Below are 20,847 nucleotides of genomic sequence, written 5' to 3'. Positions count from 1 at the left end.
TATAGCATGTAACTTGGTGGTCCTGAATCGTGTAAACAGGTTGTGCCAACATGAAAGCACGTATCCTCCGGAAATTTCTATAAATTAGTTCTTAATCATGATAAACTGATCAGTGCAGAATTTTCCAGAGTAATATGTACTTTTTGCAACAGACCCAGCGCATCGTAGACGACTCCAGCTGCGTCCCGCATCGGAGCAAGCCCGAATCGGTGCGCATGTGCAGCGTGCCGCGACCACAGGACTGCGTAGTGGGGCCTTTTTCAGAGTGGAGCACTTGCGAGGATCCTATCAACTGCGTTGTTGGCGGCACAAACCAAACGCGCGTGCGCATCGTGCTCGTTGCACCCATGTATGGCGGAAGAGCCTGCCCACACGTGAGTATCTTCAATGTCCTACTGCTTTACTCGCACTAAAAATCATATCTGATGTAAAGAAATTTAACAGCATTAAAGAAAAGTACATGATGAAAGACCCTACGATAGTCAAACGCATCAAAACTGAAGACCACCAGCTGTGTCTACAGCCAACGCACAAGGATGACGATCATCATGCTTTCCGCTTATTTAAATTACGTAGTTAGCCGTGCCTCAGGCGCGTCGATTACAACAAATAGGATCGTCAGCTACTGTTCTGATCATTTCAAGATATTTTTCTGACTCTTAACAGATATTGTCGCAGATCATAAATAATGAAAAGCGTGAGGTCATCCACATGAGAGCTAAAAGGAATCCGTTAAACTTCGGTTACACGATAAATCAATCAAATCTAAAGGCCGAAAATTCAACTAAATACCTAGAAATTACGATTACGATAAACTTAAATTGGAAAGAACACACAGAAAATATTGTGATGAAGGCAACCGAAGATTGCGATTTATTGGCAGAACACTTAGAAGATGCAACAGATTTTCTAAAGAGACTGCCTACACTACGCCTGTCCGTCCTCTTTTGGAATACTGCTACGTGGTATGGGATCCTTACCAGATAGGATTAACGGAGTACATCGAGAAAATACAAAGCACAGCATGTTTTGTTTAAACGAAAAATAAGGGAGACAGTGTCACAGACATGAAACAGGAATTGGGAGGGACATCATTAAATCAAAGGCATTTCTCGTTGCGGTGGGATCTTCTCACTAAATTTCGATCACCAACTTTCTCCTCCGAATGCGAAAATATTTTGTTGACGCCGACCTACACGGGGAGTGGAATAATAGACAATTATTGTGAAGGTGATTCGATGAACCCTCTGCCAGGCACATAAGTGTGCTTTTCAGAGTATCCACGTAGATGTAGACAATCATCATCATTATTAACAGCAACAACAACAACAAACATTATTCATCAAGTACTAGATAAAGGCTTCCTCCTGGTTTCTCCATGCATTACGGTCTGCTGCTGCAGTTACCCATGTTGCTCTTGAGCGATGCGAATTAGACACCTTTCACTAGGTGATCTTCTTGTCTTTTCTTCTTCTTATTGTTGTGGTCTCAGTGCGAAGACTGGTTTGATGCAGCTCTCCATGCTCCTTTGTCCCGTGTAAACCTCTTCATCTGAGCGTAACTACAGTAACCTACATCCACTTGAACCTGCTTACTGTGTTCATACTTCGGACTCCCTCCACAACTTTACTCCACCGCCACCCCCCCCCCTCCCCTTTCCCACTTCATTCCAGTAACAAACTGACGACTCGTTGATGCAACACTACGTGTCCTATAAACCTATCCTTCCTTTGACCCATATATATCTATTTTCCTCTGTTCGTTTCACTATCTCCTCGTTATTTATACGATCTACCCTTCTACTTGACAGTGCTTTTCTGTAGTACCACATTTCAAAGGCTTCTATTCTCTTAATGTTTGAACTGCCTACACTTGACGTTTTACTTTCGTTCAAGGCAATAACCCACAGTTACATCTTCAGAAAAGACTTCTTAACACTTAAATTCATATTCCACATTAAAAAACTATTTTTATTGGCAATTTTGTTGCCCAAATAGAAGAACCAATGGACTTCATATAGTGTCTCATTTCTTAATCAGCCAGTGTCATCACCTGATTTAATTCCACTGCATTCCAGTAGCCTTGTTTTACTTCTGTTGATATTCATCTTACAACATCTTTTCAAGACACTAACCATACCGTTCATCCGATTTTGCGTCCTTTGCCGTATCTGATAGATTTACAATCTCATCAACAAACAGCATTTTTTTTTTATTTCTTGTCTCTGAACTTCATTTTATCTTTCTAAGTTTTTCCTTGGTTTCGCAAACATTACCGACTAATTCGAGTCGTTTGGAGTTTCCACTGATGTGCATTGTTGAGCTTCATCATAGCAGCAAATATTTGGCCAGATTAAAGAATGGACTATTTGTATTTTAATGGACTTTGAAATATTTGCTAAATGTTAGGATTGCATGTAGGTAAGAGAGATTTTCTGCATGGTGTAACTGTTTGCTCTTTTCAGTTTAGATGAACATCTTAGAGAATGCCGATGTCAGTTACTATCTACTGAAATAAGAATTGGATAGCACCGGGGAGTACTCGAGGAACTGTTTTACGAAAATGTCCGCTGATCAACTTTCGGTGTGATACGAGGATTACCTCCGACTTCTTACGGCTTAGGTTGACTGAGTGCATGCAGTGGCAGGATTAAAATTACTGAATAATACCTAAAGGTAGTTAATTTACGGGTATGTATCATCTAATTCTTAGGTCTAGTAGTGTTCGCGATTCTTTTTCTGTCTACACATAATCAGTTTCCTACTTTTCTAGTAACGATAACATACTTGCCTCCCACTCTACTATGGAAAACCATACGGTAGGAAATGACACCTGAAATATACGGGGCAAATACAGTTTCCACATATGACTTCCTCCGGTAGGCTCTTGAAATTTTCAGCTTTTCTGTCCCAGCAGCCCTGTAATTCAATTTCTTACAAGGAAGTGAAAACTAATATCTACAGATGTTCTAACGTATTTCTTTGATACACATTGCTCATATTCTAAAAACAATTTCGTCATGTTTATGACGGTGAAGTCCTTTACACTAACTGTATTTTTTAATTGAAATAACACAGAAGTGAATTCCTAACAACTTCCCGTCAGAACTCGCTATCGTTATAGTTTACGCAAAGTGAAGGAGGTAAATGGTAAGCAGCCGTCGGTGGATGTCAGTTATTAGAGTTGCTCACCACAAAATGAAAAGTCCATAGGGCATACTTCATCCCACGGCAACGGACGCCGTCGCGAACAGCCTGCTCAAAATAGTTAGTGTCCGTAGCTGTCCCGTCTGGGACTTTCCAGTGACCTAATGATTGTCTACTACAGGGGGAACTGTTCATAAATAAGGCCCAGTAGAAAGTATCATCATCTCTGAATGAACTCTTCAAATGTGAATAGCGGTTAAAATATTTATTATACGATAGCCAAAAAATTCAACACGTCATTAGCTCCTTGAATCTACAACTTATAAATATTTCAAAACTGTAAGTCGAAATCACTGAAGAGATTTTGCTAAATTTTGCATAGCGCTAGTTTTACCGAAACTATCCATTAATAACTGAAAATCGAGAAATATCTACGGCTGGAATAATTAGTATACCCTTCTAGAGGCTTCCAATTCACTCAAGATTTGTTGTTGCAACAGTGTACATGGAGTACATGAAACAATTACATTTACAGGCCAATAGCACATGCGGTTCTGACATATCAGGTATCGACCCACATTGAATCAGTCATTTTAGTACATGGTGTAGCCTCCATGGTAGGCAATGTTGGTGGTGACTCTAGAATTCAATCGATCGTACGGATTTCGAATATTGTCCTGGGATACGTTATGTCACCCCTTTTTGAACTCTTTATGTAGTTCTGTAAGAGTTGTTGACTGACACGTGTGACTTCTCGTCCCATAATATTCCACACGTGCTCGATTGGAGACAATTCTGCACATCTTGCTGGCCAAGGAATTTGCTACACGTCATGCCGAACATCTTGAGTTTCATGGGCAGTGCGTGGGCGAGCATTATGCTGTTGGAACAAAGCACCACCTTACTAAAAGAACGGGTCTAACAACATTCTGCACCTACCAAGTGCTGGTTAACATCCCTTCTAAAAACACCAAAGGTGAATGAGGGTTGTAGTTTATCGCAGCCCGGCCATAAGGTCTAGGGTGGGGCCAGTGTGGTTTGGAGGAATGCACTCTACCACAGGCGCTCAATAGGTCTACATCTTACCTGTGTGCAGGCAGAAACTGTTTTCATCGCTGAAGACGACGGCGTGTCATTCCATCTTCCAAGTGATCCTTCGACTTCACCAGTCGAGCCTTGCACATCGATGCTGTGCCGTTAAACTGGAGGTGGGCTAGACGTGTGCACGCCCGTAGTCCCACTGCTAAAAAGTGGGCTAGACGTGTGCACGCCCGTAGTCCCACTGCTAAAAACGGTTCCCAACAGTTCGTGTTCACACGTTTGGGGTCACAAGACCCCTTTTACGTACTAAGGTAGCTGTATGATCTGCCATGGCTGCCCTTACAATACAACGATCCTGGGGAGCGTCTGTGCTGCGTGACCTTCCAGAACCTCGTCTACGGCTTTGAGAATGTTCACGTCAACACTAATACCAGTATCGGTGCACAGCTGACGCAGCACATCCAACCATACCGCCACTTGGAAGGCCGCAGTTTTACTACTTTCAAAGCAGTTGGCAGCACGAAGCACGAGTGCCTCCCCATGGCATGGTTGGCTGATTGCTTCGCACATTTGCACCACACGGAGCCTTCTGCTGTTAGCACTCTCTACTAAAGGTCAGACACTAAAGGCGCTTAGTAGCTATGCCAGTACGCTCTCTGTTGGCGGACGACGTTGAAACCACTATCAGTACATCTACTATCTGCTACGTCCCAGGCGGTCTATGGCGTCATCAGATTAAAATCGACGTCGTCTTTCCAGGTGTATCAGTTCTTTTTTTCGGCACTGTGTATCTAACGAACTGAAGGTATGTGCCAAATTTCGTCTTTCTGCCTTTATTTACTGCCACTCACAAAAGACGTGTAACAACTCCAAAGATCTTCATCTTCTTGAATTTTTTCCCGACTGTATCTCTTTCCATTTACTACAACTTACTGATAATAAGATTACTATAAGGCCACTTGATATTAATTTCAAATGATTTCACAATGAACTTGATATCAAGGATCAGGACTGGGCGACGATGGAATGAGGAAGCACTTGCTCTCGTACTCAAAATCATTCTGCGCGTGTACTGAATACAAAGCACCTTACTAATATCAGAGAATAGTGTAGGGCAGCCATACTTGCTTCCTCAGGAGACCCGGTGTGGTGTGCGTACTGTAATACCTTCGATACACACACCATCAGATTATTTGACTTGTCGCTCTAACGAAGTAGGCGAGTGTCAGCAATATGTCTCGTGGTCTTATCGTGGCGTGTTTATCATCTGCCATTAGGTCAGACGATAGAAATGCCACTTGCACGCTTAGAGTAGCAGATTGACGGTGACCAACTTTAAACAGAACTTGATTAATTTTCACACACATGTATTAAAATTATAAAAAGCATAGGCATTAAGTAACTTGATTCTGGATGCTGTTTACAATTGACAGTCTGAAGTTCCTTTGGTCTTGGTACATTAATCTTATTCTCACATGCCTCTGATACTTCATGGCTATGTACAGTAATATGGTAATCTTATTAGGTGTAGACTGAAACTTGACTATAGTCTGGTACAGACAAATGCAGACTGGTACACACTAATGCAGACTAATCGGAGGTCTGTACACTCATTATAATACCCCGCGCGTTCAGGTATCACTGCGCGAGTGTGTCCACGAGGAGAAAAGGTTCTACGTTAGCAGCAATCTCATTGGCTGCATTACATATTAATACGCGGATCGGCGGAAGCAGAATTTGGCCCGTCTCTATGGCAGTGCCATCTCGTAGTGCGGAGATGGACGAGCGCTGCGCCTGCGCTGTTGTGCTTAGCGGGGCGCGCTCTACTGGGAAAGTTGTGTACGCGCTGACTATGCGGAACTATGTAGACAACACCCAGATTTGTGACCATCATGATAGTAAACACAGGTCGTCATTTATATCCAAGTAAATTAAAGTCTCATGAGACGAATCGGAGGGTGACCCTAAGGGACAGGCTGACACACCGAACTGAATAGATTTTCGCTACCCTCCGCACCTGCAGACACCTTTCCTTCGCGAAATGAAGAGAGCTGTATGCGTAAGTGTCTGTTAAGTGCAGATGACTAATGGTACGTGTGTGTGTGTGTGTGTGTGTGTGTGTGTGTGTGTGTGTGTGTGTGTGCGACCATCAGTAAAGGCAAAGGAAAATGGCCAACAGCATTCGGCACACCAGTATGGTCACCCATCAAAGTACTGGCCACGCCCTACTGCACTTTAGTTCGGTGATCTGACGGGAACCGGTGTATCCCACTCGGTTCAGCAGTTGACATAATTTATACTTGATACTGCAGTATCAACAGAATTAGGGCCGGCGCTAAGCTACATCTGGATCCCTTCAGCATATTCAAGAGTATAGTAACGCCTTTTATATCTATTATTAAGGGGAAAAAGCATTATTTTAAGTCATAAAAAGAAAACTTAAACACATTTTCCAAATGTGAAAAACTGTTGCAGGGTACAACAAAATATCACATACCGATGTAGGAACAAACAATCTATTCAAATTTTAAAGTGTTATAATCGAAAAAATCTTGTCAGTATGTGCTTAATAGTCTGTGTGTTGTCACTCTACTAGATACAAATGATCGGTAAAAGAAACCAAACTAAGAGTAAGTATTATAAAAATCCAGTTACCAGTTAAAAACCTTTTTAAGTAGAATCACCTGACAACAACCACAAAGTTTCATATTTATGACAGAAAAAATTATGACAGTAAGGAAACTCAGTTCATTTGCAGTATCAGGTGTCCCGGGGTGGAAGATCTTCTTGTGTTTTAGACTATAACACACTGCATTACCAAGAAAGTATGGCTGAACCGTCCACACGTTGTGTGCTCACCTGCTGGCAGGTCAACAGGAAGCAACTCGTGCTCATGGGTAGTTTTGAATGCCTAGCAAAGAAGGATGTTTCTTAGGATTTTACGCACCGTGGTCATGGGTATGTCCAATGTTGTGGCAGTTCTGCGTGCACTACACGTTTGCACACCATCAATCGTCTCCTCCTGCATTACTGTGTACCTGGACTGGTTTTACCAACTTCAATGCGTCGTGCGCATGCTAGGTGTTTTCATTTACGTATTCGGCAACATGCAGCGCCATCTATTGATCAATTTTCACACTATTTTTCTTCCTTCTACCATAAGTTTTCCCCTTTCTCCGATAATATTCCGTTGCAATTTGACGTCATTCTGACCAGTGGTGTTATTTCTACAGCGTTTTGAAAGTTTAACTTTACTTATAATCACCCTGTACTATACAGCACTCCAATATGTAGAGCTCGTAATATTTACAAATGCTGAACATAACACAACCTCATGTTCCACAATAACAAAAGCAGTAGATATTACCGGAAATTGCTTATGGTGGTTTTTAGTGAGAGACCCTTCATGTGATTCTAAAATCAGTCCCTAGATTGAAACACCAACATTTTTCACTCAGTACAGTATTCTCTAGGTTCTGCACTCTCCTCTTTAGTTCGCTACACGCTTATCTTTATCCAGAATCTTCAATTTCTACACACTGCGAACATGATATACACGAAATTTCAGATTCTGTATCGCCTTTAGAGCACTACCACACGAAATCTGAGGTTGGATATATAATATCCCCCAACGTTTTGAAGGCGAATACAGCATAACATCCTTCATCTCAAAAAGCTTAGCGTCCGTCTAAATGGCATGTTTTCCTGTTTTGTTCTTGCCTGAAACTGAGCTGAACTCCTGGAAACGGACGATTAATCTCGTTTTTGTTAAATATTCGGCCCTGCGGCATTGGTAAATTTCCCACGAAGTTCATCTACAACCTAGGTAAAATATAGTTCAGCACTGAAAACTCGTTGATCTTGGTACAACTACATGTTTACCAAAAAATGAACTGGCCAATACTACAGACATTATGTGACTTGTACCCGTCACATTGGCGTCTTCGTTTGCTGTCGGTAATACCTGTGGTACTATCTTGTGTTGACTAATCAAATCAATGCAGTGCAACTCCAATGCGGGCTATTACATCTCTAATCGTTCGAAAAATGAGAAAATTGCTGTCATATTCTTTTGATATCATTGATATTTCTTATGTATGTCTATTACGGTAAAGGAAAACACCGCAGATAAAGTTATTTTTTAAATTTTAACTAGATTTAGATTTAAAATTCGTTTAAGTTTGCCTTATTTTGCGAACGCGGCGATTTGTCTGCTGTGTAACTCACGAACCCTATACTGGATTTCAGTAAACTACGATGCAGTTTGAATCTGAATGTCTGTTGTTGACACATGTATACAACAGTAAAATAGCAGAAATTAATGCTATTTTAAAAAATATTTTACTCATGTGTTAAGCATAAACGCCATTTTCATGAAACTGAAGCTTACATCGTTTGAACCTCTTTCAAGTACACATTAATTCCTGTTTTAAATGTTATGCAGCCCCTTGCCTGAAACGTAGGAGAAAATAAATAAATTATAAACATTTACGCTCGCGCTATACTTAGGTTTCGATGGGTTTCCGATTGCCACTCAACATCGGGAGAGGCCTCGGGCTGGTCAGGATCACCAGCAGGTATCAAGGTTGCGTCTGCTTGCGTATCACTATCTCCGCACCCTCAGTTGCAAGTGAATATGTCTTTGTTAACATTTTTGACTTCAGAATACAATGTAGGTATGTGTTGTTGGGGTCCATGGAAGTAGACGTGCATGTTCGAACCTAGGAAGATGCACGCGTTCTGCCAGCCGCTGTGGCCCAGCGGTTCTCGGCGCTTCAGTCCGGAACCGCGCTGCTGCTACGGTCGCAGGCTCGAATCCCGCCTCGGGCATGGATGTGTGTGATGTCCTTAGGTTATTTAGGTATAAGTAGTTCTAAGTTTAGGGGACTGATGACCTCAGATGTTAAGTGCCATAGTGCTTGGAGCCATTTTTTTGAGCACTAAAAAAAATGGATCAAATGGCTCTGACCACTACGGGACTTAACAGCTATGGTCATCAGTCCCCTAGAACTTAGAACTACTTAAACCTAACCAACCTAAGGACATCACACAACACCCAGTCATCACCAGGCAGAGAAAATCCCTGACCCCGCCGGGAATCGAACGCGGGAACCCAGGCGTGGGAAGCGAGAACGCTACCGCACGACCACGAGCTGCGGACTTTGAGCCCTCCTTCTGCAACGTTTCTCTCCTCCTTTAGAACGTAACAGAATGTTACAGCTGTCAAACACGATACTTCCCACTGGTATAATTCACAAGGTGTAGTTAGTTGATCTCCTCTTGGACGCTGGGGACTTGATCGATCTGCTAGTGTGTTGACAGCTGCCCCACTGCCGTCGCATCGCCGCCTCCATGAGACGTTGCAAAAAAAATTCCATTCTGCATGTATTCCAAAATCTTCTAGATGACTGCGTAAATTTGTAAAATTTTTCCGATTCTTTTATTGGGATGAAGCACCGTCAGTGAAGAAAATTAAGTTAGCCGAATTTTGAAATTTATTTTTGACGAACTTTATTACAAATCTCTGAAAGAAATAAAATGCGATTTTATCGTGCTTCAATGTTTGTTGATGTTAGAAGTAGTTTCTCTTGTAGCGAAGTAGATAGTGAAGTACATAGTTCCTGTGACTTAGTATGGGTAGAGGTCATTCTTGGCAACCAGAATAAAATAATAATTGGATCATTTTACCGACCTCCCAACTCAGATGATGCAATTGCTGAAAGGTTCAAAGAAAACTTGTGCGTAATTTCGAAAATGTACCCGGCTCATACAGTTATAGTTCACGGTAACTTCAATTTACTCACGATATGTTGGCGAAAATACACGTTTCAATCTGGCGGTACGCAAAAAACATCGTCCGAAATTGTGCTAAACGCATTCCCAAAAAATTATTCTTAGCAGTTAGCTCATGAGACCACTCGAATAGTAAAATATAGCGAAAATACACTTGAGCTCTTTGCAACAAATAATCCTGAGCTAGTAACCAGCATCGAAACGGATCCAGGGATTAGTGAGCATGGGACTGTCGTAGGTAGATTGAATATCGTAACTCCAAAACCTTCCAAAAATAAACGAATAATATACCTGTCCAAAAAACATAGAAATTTATTTAACGCCTTCCTGAGAGACAATCTACACTCCTTCGAAATTAACAATGTAAGTGTAGACCAAATGTGGCTTGAATTCAAAGAAATTGTATCGATGGCAATAGAGAGACTTATTCAAAATAAATTAAGGAACGTGGTACTTGATCCCCCTTGATACACAAAACGGGTCAGAACACTGTTGCAGAAACAACAAAAAAAGCATTCCAAATTTAAACGATTTGGGGATCTTTTACAGAATTTCGAAATTTAGTGCGGACTTCAATACGAAATGCTTATAAAATATTCCTATAACAAAATTTTGTCTCGAAACCTGGCAGAAAATCCAAAGCGATTCTGACGTATGTAAAATATGCTAGCGGCAAGACACAGTATACGTCATCTCGGCGGAATAGCAATGGAAATACTATCGATGACAATGTTGCAAAACCATACCTGCTAAACACAGCCTACGAAAATTGCTTTATGAAAGAAGACGAAGTATATATTCCAGAATTCGAATCAAGAACAGCTGCCAACATGAGTAACTTAGAAGTAGTAATCCTCGGAGTAGTGAAGCAACTTAAATCACTTAATAAAAGCAAGTCTACCTGTCCAAACTATACACCAATTAGGTCCCTTTCAAAGTACGCTGATGCAGTAGCTCCACACTTAAAAATATGTACAACCGCTCCCTCAACGAAAGATCCGTTCCCAAAAACTGGAAAGTTGCACAGGTCACACCAGTATTCAAGAAACGCAGTTGGATTAATCCACTAAATTACAGGCCCATATCATTAACGTCGATATGTAGCAGGATTTAGGAACATATATTCTATTCGAACATAATGAATTACCTTGAAAAGAACCGTCTACTGATACACTGTCAATACGGATTTAGAAAACATCGTTCTTGTGAAACACAACTCGCTCTTCGCCCATACGAAGTGTTGAATGCTACTGACAAAGGATTTGAAATTAATTCCGCTTTTCTACATTTCCAGATGGGTTATGACACTGTATCTCACTAGCGACTTGTAGTCAAATTGCGTGCTTATGGAATATCCTCTCATTTATGTAACTGGATTAGTGATTTCCTATCAGAGAGGTTCACAGTTCGTAGTAATTGACGGAGAGTTATCGGGTAAAACAGAAGTGATTTCTGGCGTACTCCAAGGTACTGTTACTTGCCCTCTCCTGTTTCTTATCTAGAGGTATACAAACGGTTTAGGAAACAATCTGAGCAGCCGTTTTAGGTTATATGCAGATGATGATGTCGTTTATCCGGTTAGAAAAGCCTTCAGAAGATCAAAACAAATAGCAAAACGATTTAGAAAAGATATTTGTGTGATTAGAAAATTGGAAATTTACCCTAAATAATGAAAATGTGGCGTCATCGAAAAGAACCGCTTACTGACACACTGCCATTTCTTTGAATGTGACCGACGCCCGAACAACAGGGATTTAGATGCATCGATGCATCGAGAATAGAAAATAGTGCATTGAGAATGGCTAGCCACTAGCCGAAATCTGGATTTGCGTAATAAAATCTAAAAAAGAACGACTGATTGCTGTAATCTATAATTTATAAGCCACATAACAGTCGCTGAGTGCACCCACTTTCCAGATGGAAGGTAACCTGAGGAGAGGGTTATTTGTTTATTCACGGTCTTACCGTCCCATTTGTCGGCATTCTCTCTCAGCGTCACATAAACAGCGGTCGACTGACAACACCCTCATGAAGATTCGTAAGTATTGTGCCCTATGGCGTAACGCAGCCAGTGGCATTTACTGCTACTTCTATTCAATTTTATTTTTTCTACAGCTCCTCACTGAAGGTACCGTAATAATCGTTAGTAATAAATTTTCTTAAATCAATTGCTGCACAATATGGTTTAGTTTTTATTCAATTTAAAATGGCGTTTACCAAGAATACTATGAAACACGATGAAAAGCTTATAAAGTTTATGTTCTAAAAATACCATATAAATACCACCTTAAACTATAGAATATTACCTTCATTTAGAATCGTATTTGAGAATTTTACTTTGAATAATTTCTCTACGGTCTCAGAATCGTATGATTTTATTAAATATCGGTAACTCTGGACATTAAAAAACCCGGAAGTACTTGTTCTTCACAGCTGCAAGTTTGCAAAACACATTAACTTAATACCTGTTTTAGGTGACAGAAAACTGACCTCCCACAAAAATACAAGGTTTCCTGTTATCCGATCTGAAATACACAGTCACCTTTGTTTTTTTTTTTTTCGATCGCTCTACATATCGGAACCAACTTGGTAACATAGAACCTTGTCTTCCAAGGAGAATGGTCTTACCAGGTGAGCTATATAACCGAAACTCAGGACTTGATCTCACTATTTCAATTTTGTCCTACTTGCCAAACAAACAACAGTGTATCCTGCACTGAAAATCGAAAAGTTCACTCGGTATGTAACACCAACACTAGGCCTGTGCTTTATCTAAATGTCGCCACTTTCGGTAAGTGAAAAAAGGAAAACTAACAAGAAGCTAATGGATTTTGCACTTTCTGTACATTTATTAACACTTGAGCTAAGTCACCTTGATTAACAGGTCGATGGTGTAACAAACTGACAAACACACGCTTCGTCTAAGAAGACAGTAATTTATTGGCAGCAACGTTTTTCGGTGAGTAGGTGCAACATATACAGCTGTATACGTGTGTATCAACAAATGGTAAGATGAAGCAAACTACCTAGTGATTTATCGGGAAATGCGTTATGTGCTACAGTCCAACGTCATCTTTTCTTGCTAAGGATGAAAGGAGTATCGACATCAAAGTGAAACATGTTTTAAAGATCTTTTAATTGCAAGCAGAAGAAAGATCCACAAAAAACCTGTTCCTTGCACAAATTTAGTCTGGATATAAGTCTAAGAGCCGGCAGTAGAACTAATACACTGCTACAGAAGTTCATAAAATAGGTAGAAAACTGTATCACACAAGTAATATTTCATTTCGGACAATCCCTACAGCTTGTTTTTGCAAATATCCATATCGCATCCCTACAAAAACTGTAACACAACTGCAAATTGCAATATTGGAAAAAAATAGAGTTAAGGAATTCTATAAAACTTTCACTGAAGTAAAGCGTCTTATAAATTTCAAGTAAGTAATTTCGGCATACAGTGGTAGTATGGAAGTGTAATTCTGTTCTCGTCGAATGCAAGGTGTTACCAGGTTAAAATAAAAAATGATAAACAAGTAGAAATAATAGATTTTAGTCAGGAGTATCTGTTAGATACAATTTAAGGAACATAATTTACGTAAATATAGAATCATAGTTTGGGTTATACAATGTAGGAATACTTTTCTCTGAGAAAGCAGTTCAATATCAACTTTCTTTGTAGCAGAAATTTTCTATTGTATGGTGCAGTGCACCAGGTTTCGTAATATTTACAATAGGTGTAATCGTCAAAACAGTAAATCTTTCATTGTACTGTAAGATACAGACACTTTTCAAACACAGATATTGTAGTAATGAATGATATTAAAAATGACATTTAGCGTACCTTATACACAACTCAGAATGTGCCAGTATTGAATGACCTTTGCACACCTGCCAGTAGCAACGTTGAAGCGACACTATTCTTGCCGTGGCGCATCATGAAGTAGACTACAACACAATCCCTTAAATGGACAAATTGCGAGATAGAGATGTGACACTTTCTCGTGCACGTTAGGACACTTCACACGTATTTTTCAGTGACAAAAAATAAAAATTGTTCTCTCTCTCTCTTTTTTACTTGTGTCAGTTTTATTGGCCTGCAGTATGTTAGTGGGAAATAATTCACTTTCTTCTTCTTATACAACATTCTGTCAGCGTGTCTGCGATGAAAAGAGCTATAAGATTAGAAGGAACGGAAAAAGACTAAGTCATTACAAGTCTTTGCTGCTTTACATGTGTGCAGTCAACGTCTGACTCTATTTAAAAATTGCTAAATCTCTTTTCAGTGTCGACACACATTCTAAAAGAACAAATCAACTACTATGCCATCAAATACACTTCTTTCAGAAGTATCTACAACAGTAAGAGAAATAACAGCCTGCTTGTGCTCATTACTTACTTTTCTTGTATTTTCCTTCATGTTACGAGAACTGTGTTTATTTCCTGGAAATGTTAAGAGTGCAAGCAAACCTGGTTTCTGGACGGAAATAATGTTATCGTCTGCTAAGATTCCGAGAAAGATAAATGACTGACTCAGTCTGAATCACTGGGCGCTTGTAGAAACGTGCCAAAGAAAGATGTTTACCGAACTTCAAGTCTTAAACGTGCCGTCGCCAACTCAAAGATCCAGCGTGCAGATTACCTACTGATTGCAATTTCATTCACTTCCAGAAGCAAACAAACGCCTTGATCTATAGGAAAGATTCTACAAAAGATAGCATATCAGGAGGAATCAATCGAAACCTTTCCACTCTCTGACGAGTAGTTTAGGAGAAGATAAGATGAAGTTTGAAATGTCTCTGGCTTGAAAAATTTCGATGTACCAGTGGTAATATAAATGTGTGGCGTACACACATCAGTTACGAGTACCGTAAAGAATGACCGGCCAAAACTGTCAGTTTAAATCGCCTAGATGAAAATCGATCTGTGTTGTTAGGAGTTTTAGATCTCTAGTAGTTATCATTCACAATAATTGTAGATATTCGTACATCTTTCTACAACATGTAGTAGGCAAATGAGTTTCTTCCAAAAGTAATCATCTGGAATTACTTCCTTGATAAAATAAAAGCTCAACATGAATAACAAAAGTTAACCATAGGCAATCGCGAAAAGTACCTGTAACTAATTAATTTAGAGAGATCCTCTTCAGTTGTACTAATATTTATTCAAACCACGACAAGTATCGGGACTCTAAAAATTCTATCTTCAGATGTATGAAATTATTCTATTTGGTAACACATAACACGCGGTCGGGTCAGTTAGTGCTACAGCTCCAGTCATCACATGTTAGCTCAAACTGTCCGGCCCCGGGCAGCCGTACGGTAGCAACGCCAACTAGTCTCGCACGAAGATAGGATTTTAAAATCCCGAAACCGGTCGTGGTTTGAATAAATATTAGTACAACTGAAGTGGATCTCTCTAAATTAATTATCACGCCTCTTTGTTGCGGATGCCCTACGTACCAAATCTTGTACCTGTAACTGTTCTGAACACAGAGCATTCTTTGAAAGAAATGCTTACGGTAGCTGCAGTTGTATTAATTTTGGTACATTAAAGAATGTGCGTTTCTGCTGGAGTTATATATTCCGTTTACCATGTAACTCGACATATATCGTTTCAGTAACAAGCTGGCAGACTCTAGTACATTATCTCTCTAAAAAATGTAAATTAAACCTACAACATCTAATTACAGCGCCAATATAAGGTACTAGTGGGATGAAGAGATGTATTGCTGACAGATTGTCGTCAAAATGAATCATGCAAACAGTTTTATAAGGGATCTACGAAAAACTGTTTTCCAAAGGCAGTCACTGACACTTTACATAGAAATGCGCTTTACCTCTCAAAAAAAAAAAAAAGGATTTGCATAGGTGTACATTACGTCCCAAGCTATCCCACAGCTGGTTAGTTTCAGGAACCAGCTCCTATACACAACTCTGTTTATGTAGTGGTACTGTTATTTTATTAAATTTTGACCGTCATCGTTTTGCTATTGGTTATTTTAGGAACTTCTACGAAGCAGACTATCACCAGTATAGAAAACAATGCGGACTGTAAAAAGTTTCTGTTATGTTATATAAAACTTCAGTTATGATTTGTAGCTAGGTAAAATTACGGTCATCACATCCAACTACCGACCCTATACTTACATGCCCCAGACCATTTTCAAAGATCAAATTAAATCTACATAAAATGTTTACGTTCATTAGAAGAATCATAAATAAATGTAAATAATAATAAAATATACTCATAAAACGGGCAAAATATTATTTATGAATAACTGAAAATTATGAATTGCAAAGTGCAGGTGTTAGAAGCTGCCAGGCATTGATTATTTCATGATTTATTTATTCCATTTATGGTAGTGAATAAATAAAACGATACTATGATTCGTCACGGTTTCGTGAAACTAAACCTGAAGTTCCTTGCTTAAGTTCCCGACCAGTTTTATTTTGGTTACCCTAGACTTCTCTGGGGGTGATGTCAGAGATGCGGCTGCCGGTTCCAAATCAGGTAACCTTAATATTTTCTGGGAAATATTCTGCAAATGATGAATTGTGATTTAACCGCATTAAAAAAACTGACAATCTACGCGACATGATTTGACTGGCTATAAAAACGAAGGGCAACTTTAAATAGCATTACATAAATTTATATCTACCAATACAGATTGGTGATCCTCATGTGGGCATCTAAGAGCCGCCTCCAGAACTCCACATAAAGTATTAGCACCTCCAACCCCAACGAACCCCTCCCTCCCTGTCGACCCAATTCCACACGCCACTTCGCTATCAGTATCAGTCATATTCGTAACGAGTATGACACTAACTACATTCCTGTAAGCGCCTCAATTGTCTTCCTGCCATTTGCACTACTATTGGCTAATAAAACACTTCTTCCGTATATCTGCTGCTGTCCTACGATATGATACAACACAACTGAAGCAGAGCAGTGCGTATGTGCTACCCCAGTAGATTTGTTAGGTTCCAGCAGTGTTCCCTATCTGTTCACGAGACGTTCACCTCCTGTTCTGAGATACGCAACTCAGCTGTAAATCACCACAGGCCTTCAAATGAACGCCACACGTCGGATCGGGTAACCTGGTACGCCTCGGATTAAGTGGGCTGATCTCGTGGTCCAGGTGACACGCCTAGTTCTCTGTAGCCACAGCACTCCCAAGTCACAGCCACAATCTGGATTACTTAATGTCCACCACGCTTTCAGCTTTCGCGTACCACAGCGAGTATTCGTACAAACCACGTGTATCAACCATCCTTCCTCCAGCAGCAAAGGATGGTTCAAAAATGGTTCAAATGGCTCTGAGCACTATGGGACATAACTACTGTGGTCATCAGTCCCCTGTAACTTAGAACTACTTAAACCTAACTAACCTAAGGACATCACACACATCCATGCCCGAGGCAGGATTCGGACCTGCGACCGTAGCAGTCGCGCGGTTCCGGACTGCGCGCCTAGAACCGCTAGACCACCGCGGCCGGCTGCAGCAAAGGAAACTAAGAGTCTGTCAACTAACTGAAGAGAGTGGCACAGATAATACGAGTTGGTCTCTATGTGCTCTCGAGTAACAGTTGTGCATCGCGACTAAAAGCTACAACGGAACGCCTTAGAGTAATTGTAAGCTATACTAGTACTGATTCACGATCACTGCACATGGGAAATGTATGTGCACATACATGCCATGTTTGGTAAGTGTAGGTGACATAATGTGTTTGTAGTATGATGTCATGCTTGTGTTGGATGGCGATCAGAGGGAGAGGGAGAAATCCAGTATCAGCACTTAGCCTGCTCCTCTTGAGTAGCACGAGAAAGAACGCAAAACTAATGTTCTATACCACCAGACGGATCACTATCAACAGTGCCACATGCCAGAATCTGCGGAGAGGCTGGAATTTAATGAAAGACATTGGTGCAAAGCCTGGCGATCCAGAACTTTACGCCACCACCCCTCCCCTCCTCTGTCAGGAGACAACAGCAAATGGCATAGCCAGGTGGCTTCCCATCCAAGTAATGGCCATGGGCGACGTTGCTTAACTTCGTTGTAAATGAATTTTTCTGAGTTTTGTGCCCAAAAGGACGAGATCAAATTTCGTTACCCGCTCTGAAACACAGCTTAAGAGGATTTGTCACAGTGTACACTCGACCACTAGTACCAGAAACATTCATTCTGTGACATAACCCGTGAACTATAACTAAACTATTTCCTGCATCATTCTAATTTTCGGTCTGCTAGTTAAGCAATGTATGGCAGATACACGTATGGCTTAGTTAGTAAAATCGCAGTTTTTTAAAGGCGTTCGTTCGTACCTACCACAGCTTCAAGTTTTAACCGGTCGGGGATTTTCAGAACTTCCATCCAGCTGCAGAGTTAAAAATCCGTTTCTAAGTGTCAGGTACGTTTTTACGTTTGTAGTTGTTTTGTACAACATGAAACAAAACTAATTGTACCTTACAATGTAAGCCACTGATGAATAAAAAATCTAAGTATTTTCTTTTCTTTTATATTGTACACTCTCTGCAAGCTGTTTTTCTTTATCTAAATATTGATCCTTCACAATAAATTGGATGTATAATTATAATGAGGGGCTACAGCATCGAGGAAAGTAATAAACTTCAGAGTTCAGTGATGACATTAGATGTGGTGAAATCGCCCAGTCGAACATAGACTGGGAAACATTTCGGCCAAGGACTATTGGACGCTATTACGCAGCAGTCTCCTGAAGTGAAATAGCGAAGCTACTCAAAGCTGAGATTAGGTTGACCACATGGAGACCTGAATGCAATCCCCCTCACTGTGTTATAGAGAAGGTACAAAATTTACTCCATTATTTATGCCTAATTATATAAATTGAAAAAATATGTAGTAAATGTGGCGAAATCTTCTCGATTTACCAAAAAATAAAAAATACACAGGCGGTGGAAAACCCTACAATGATTATTTGAAAATATAGGAACAGTACTCGGAAACAAAAATTTAACACCTCGAATGGGCAATGCGTCTGAGATACGCATATGTACAGTCGTCAAGTGGGGGTACAGAGTAAACTCCAAAGCAATGGGCATGCAAAGGAGTTAAAAACGAAACAGGAAGTTTAAGAGGGGACATATGGATATATTTCCAAGCACGGAGTACAGTTGGGTGTGCCCTGAACAGACCGCCAGCCGGTCAGGATAGTCCTAGCTGGTGTCGATCAGTGACGGTACGAAGTCCGAGAAACCATCAGGAGACAGAAGAAAGCAGGGACGTCTTGCTGCTCTGGGGGCGTCGACCTGAAAGAGCGGCCGTCTATCGTAAGGCGCTCTGGTCACCTACAGCAAGCAAAACGTAATTCTCCTTCAACTCATCTCATTGTTGACTCAGACACTGCGATGGAAAACGTCGTCTGTCAGCGTTCTTTACCAGAACAATCAGCTGTTAGGTTGAGGTGGGCCACGAGATTTAGTGCAGAAATACTGGTAGCGAAAATGTAGGTGTGAAAAATTTTTGAATATACAATGCAATAGGTCCGGCCCCTCATGGGCTGGCGGCGGACTGTATATATATTTTTCATAACAAAGGTGCTCAAGAAAACGAGCATTTCTTTTTTTTGCAATCTCCGCTGATTTAATGCTTACTGTGCACCTTGTATACGAGGAGGAACTGTCAGAATTGCGGGCTATCACGGAAATATTCATGTGGAAAACATTGTTTCTACAGAGGTATGTTCTGTTTCCAGTTCCAATTGTTGTCAAAATCAACGCTTGTAATACCAAAAAATGTTCAAATGTGTGTGAAATCTTATGGGACGTAACTGCTAAGGTCATCAGTCCCTAAGCTTACACACTACTTAACCTAAATTATCCTATGGACAAACACACACACGCCCATGCCCGAGGGAGGACTCGAACCTCCGCCGGGACCAGCCGCACAGTAATTCTGTATCAACTTTTTCAAATGGTTCAAATGGCTCTGAGTACTATGAGACTTAACATACGAGGTCTTCAGTCCCCTAGAACTTAGAACTACTTAAACCTAACTAACCTAAGGACATCACACACATCCATTCCCGAGGCAGGGTTCGAACCTGCGCCCGTAGCGGTCGCGCGGTTCCAGACTGAAGCGCCTAGAACCGCTCGGCCACAGCAGCCGGCTATCAACTTGTTAAAAAGAGTTTTGTATAATTATTTGATTGTATAAGCTACTTTATTTTTTATAAGTATACAAATTTAAAATAGTTCTCGAAACAATTTTAACCATCATACGGGAGCTTTGAGCTCAGTTCCCGCGCTTGCAGGAAAATATTAATGAATTAAGGATGGGTCCGCCTTCTTGCAAGTACTCAAATGCTTCCTTCTTTTTATCACCCAAACATGTTTCACCATAGCTGCGGCATCCTCAGTAGTTTTTTTATCATTTTTCTGAACTACATACATACCACACCTGTGGTGAAACATATCTGGGTGATAAAACAAAACAGTAGTTTGTGTAGTTGCAAGAAGGCGTACCCATCCTTCATTCACTTTTACAATTTCAACCGTTTACAATAATTGTGAAACATTTCACATAATTTTTCAAATACCCATCTTAGCCTCAATTGCAATTTTTTGCTCTCAACAGAGCATGTTGTGTTGCTTGCTACGTGCCAGTAGTGATTTTCACGTAGCCGCTTTTGTTTCAACGGTGATAGATCTGGAGCTCTAAATCCTGTGATCAGCAGGACGTCCTCTAATTGTTCAACTTATGTACGGTAAAAAAACGGCGACGTGGAGTGGGTGGCAAGTAATTGCGTGGGCAAAATAGAGTCCACACGCTACAAGCGGAAAAGCTACATGACATTAAATGTAGGTATCTGTGGCCATTCAAAATAGAGCG

At 40.5% G+C, this 20,847-nt stretch overlaps 1 protein-coding gene across 1 annotated transcript in view; it reads left to right on the top strand.

The window, feature by feature from the left end:
- The window catches only part of LOC124721953 (thrombospondin type-1 domain-containing protein 7A-like), a 1,225,854-nt gene that overhangs the window by 469,048 nt on the left and 735,959 nt on the right, over nt 1-20,847 (top strand). The window contains exon 5 of the mRNA XM_047247119.1: nt 153-374. Within this exon, the coding sequence (XP_047103075.1) occupies nt 153-374 (222 nt within the window). The remainder of the gene's footprint in view (nt 1-152; nt 375-20,847) is intronic.

Source organism: Schistocerca piceifrons, chromosome X, assembly GCF_021461385.2.
Source record: "Schistocerca piceifrons isolate TAMUIC-IGC-003096 chromosome X, iqSchPice1.1, whole genome shotgun sequence".
Classification (NCBI taxonomy): Eukaryota; Metazoa; Arthropoda; class Insecta; order Orthoptera; family Acrididae; genus Schistocerca; species Schistocerca piceifrons.
Note: the sequence above shows the minus strand (reverse complement) of the source record. Positions and strands in the feature narration are given on the sequence as shown.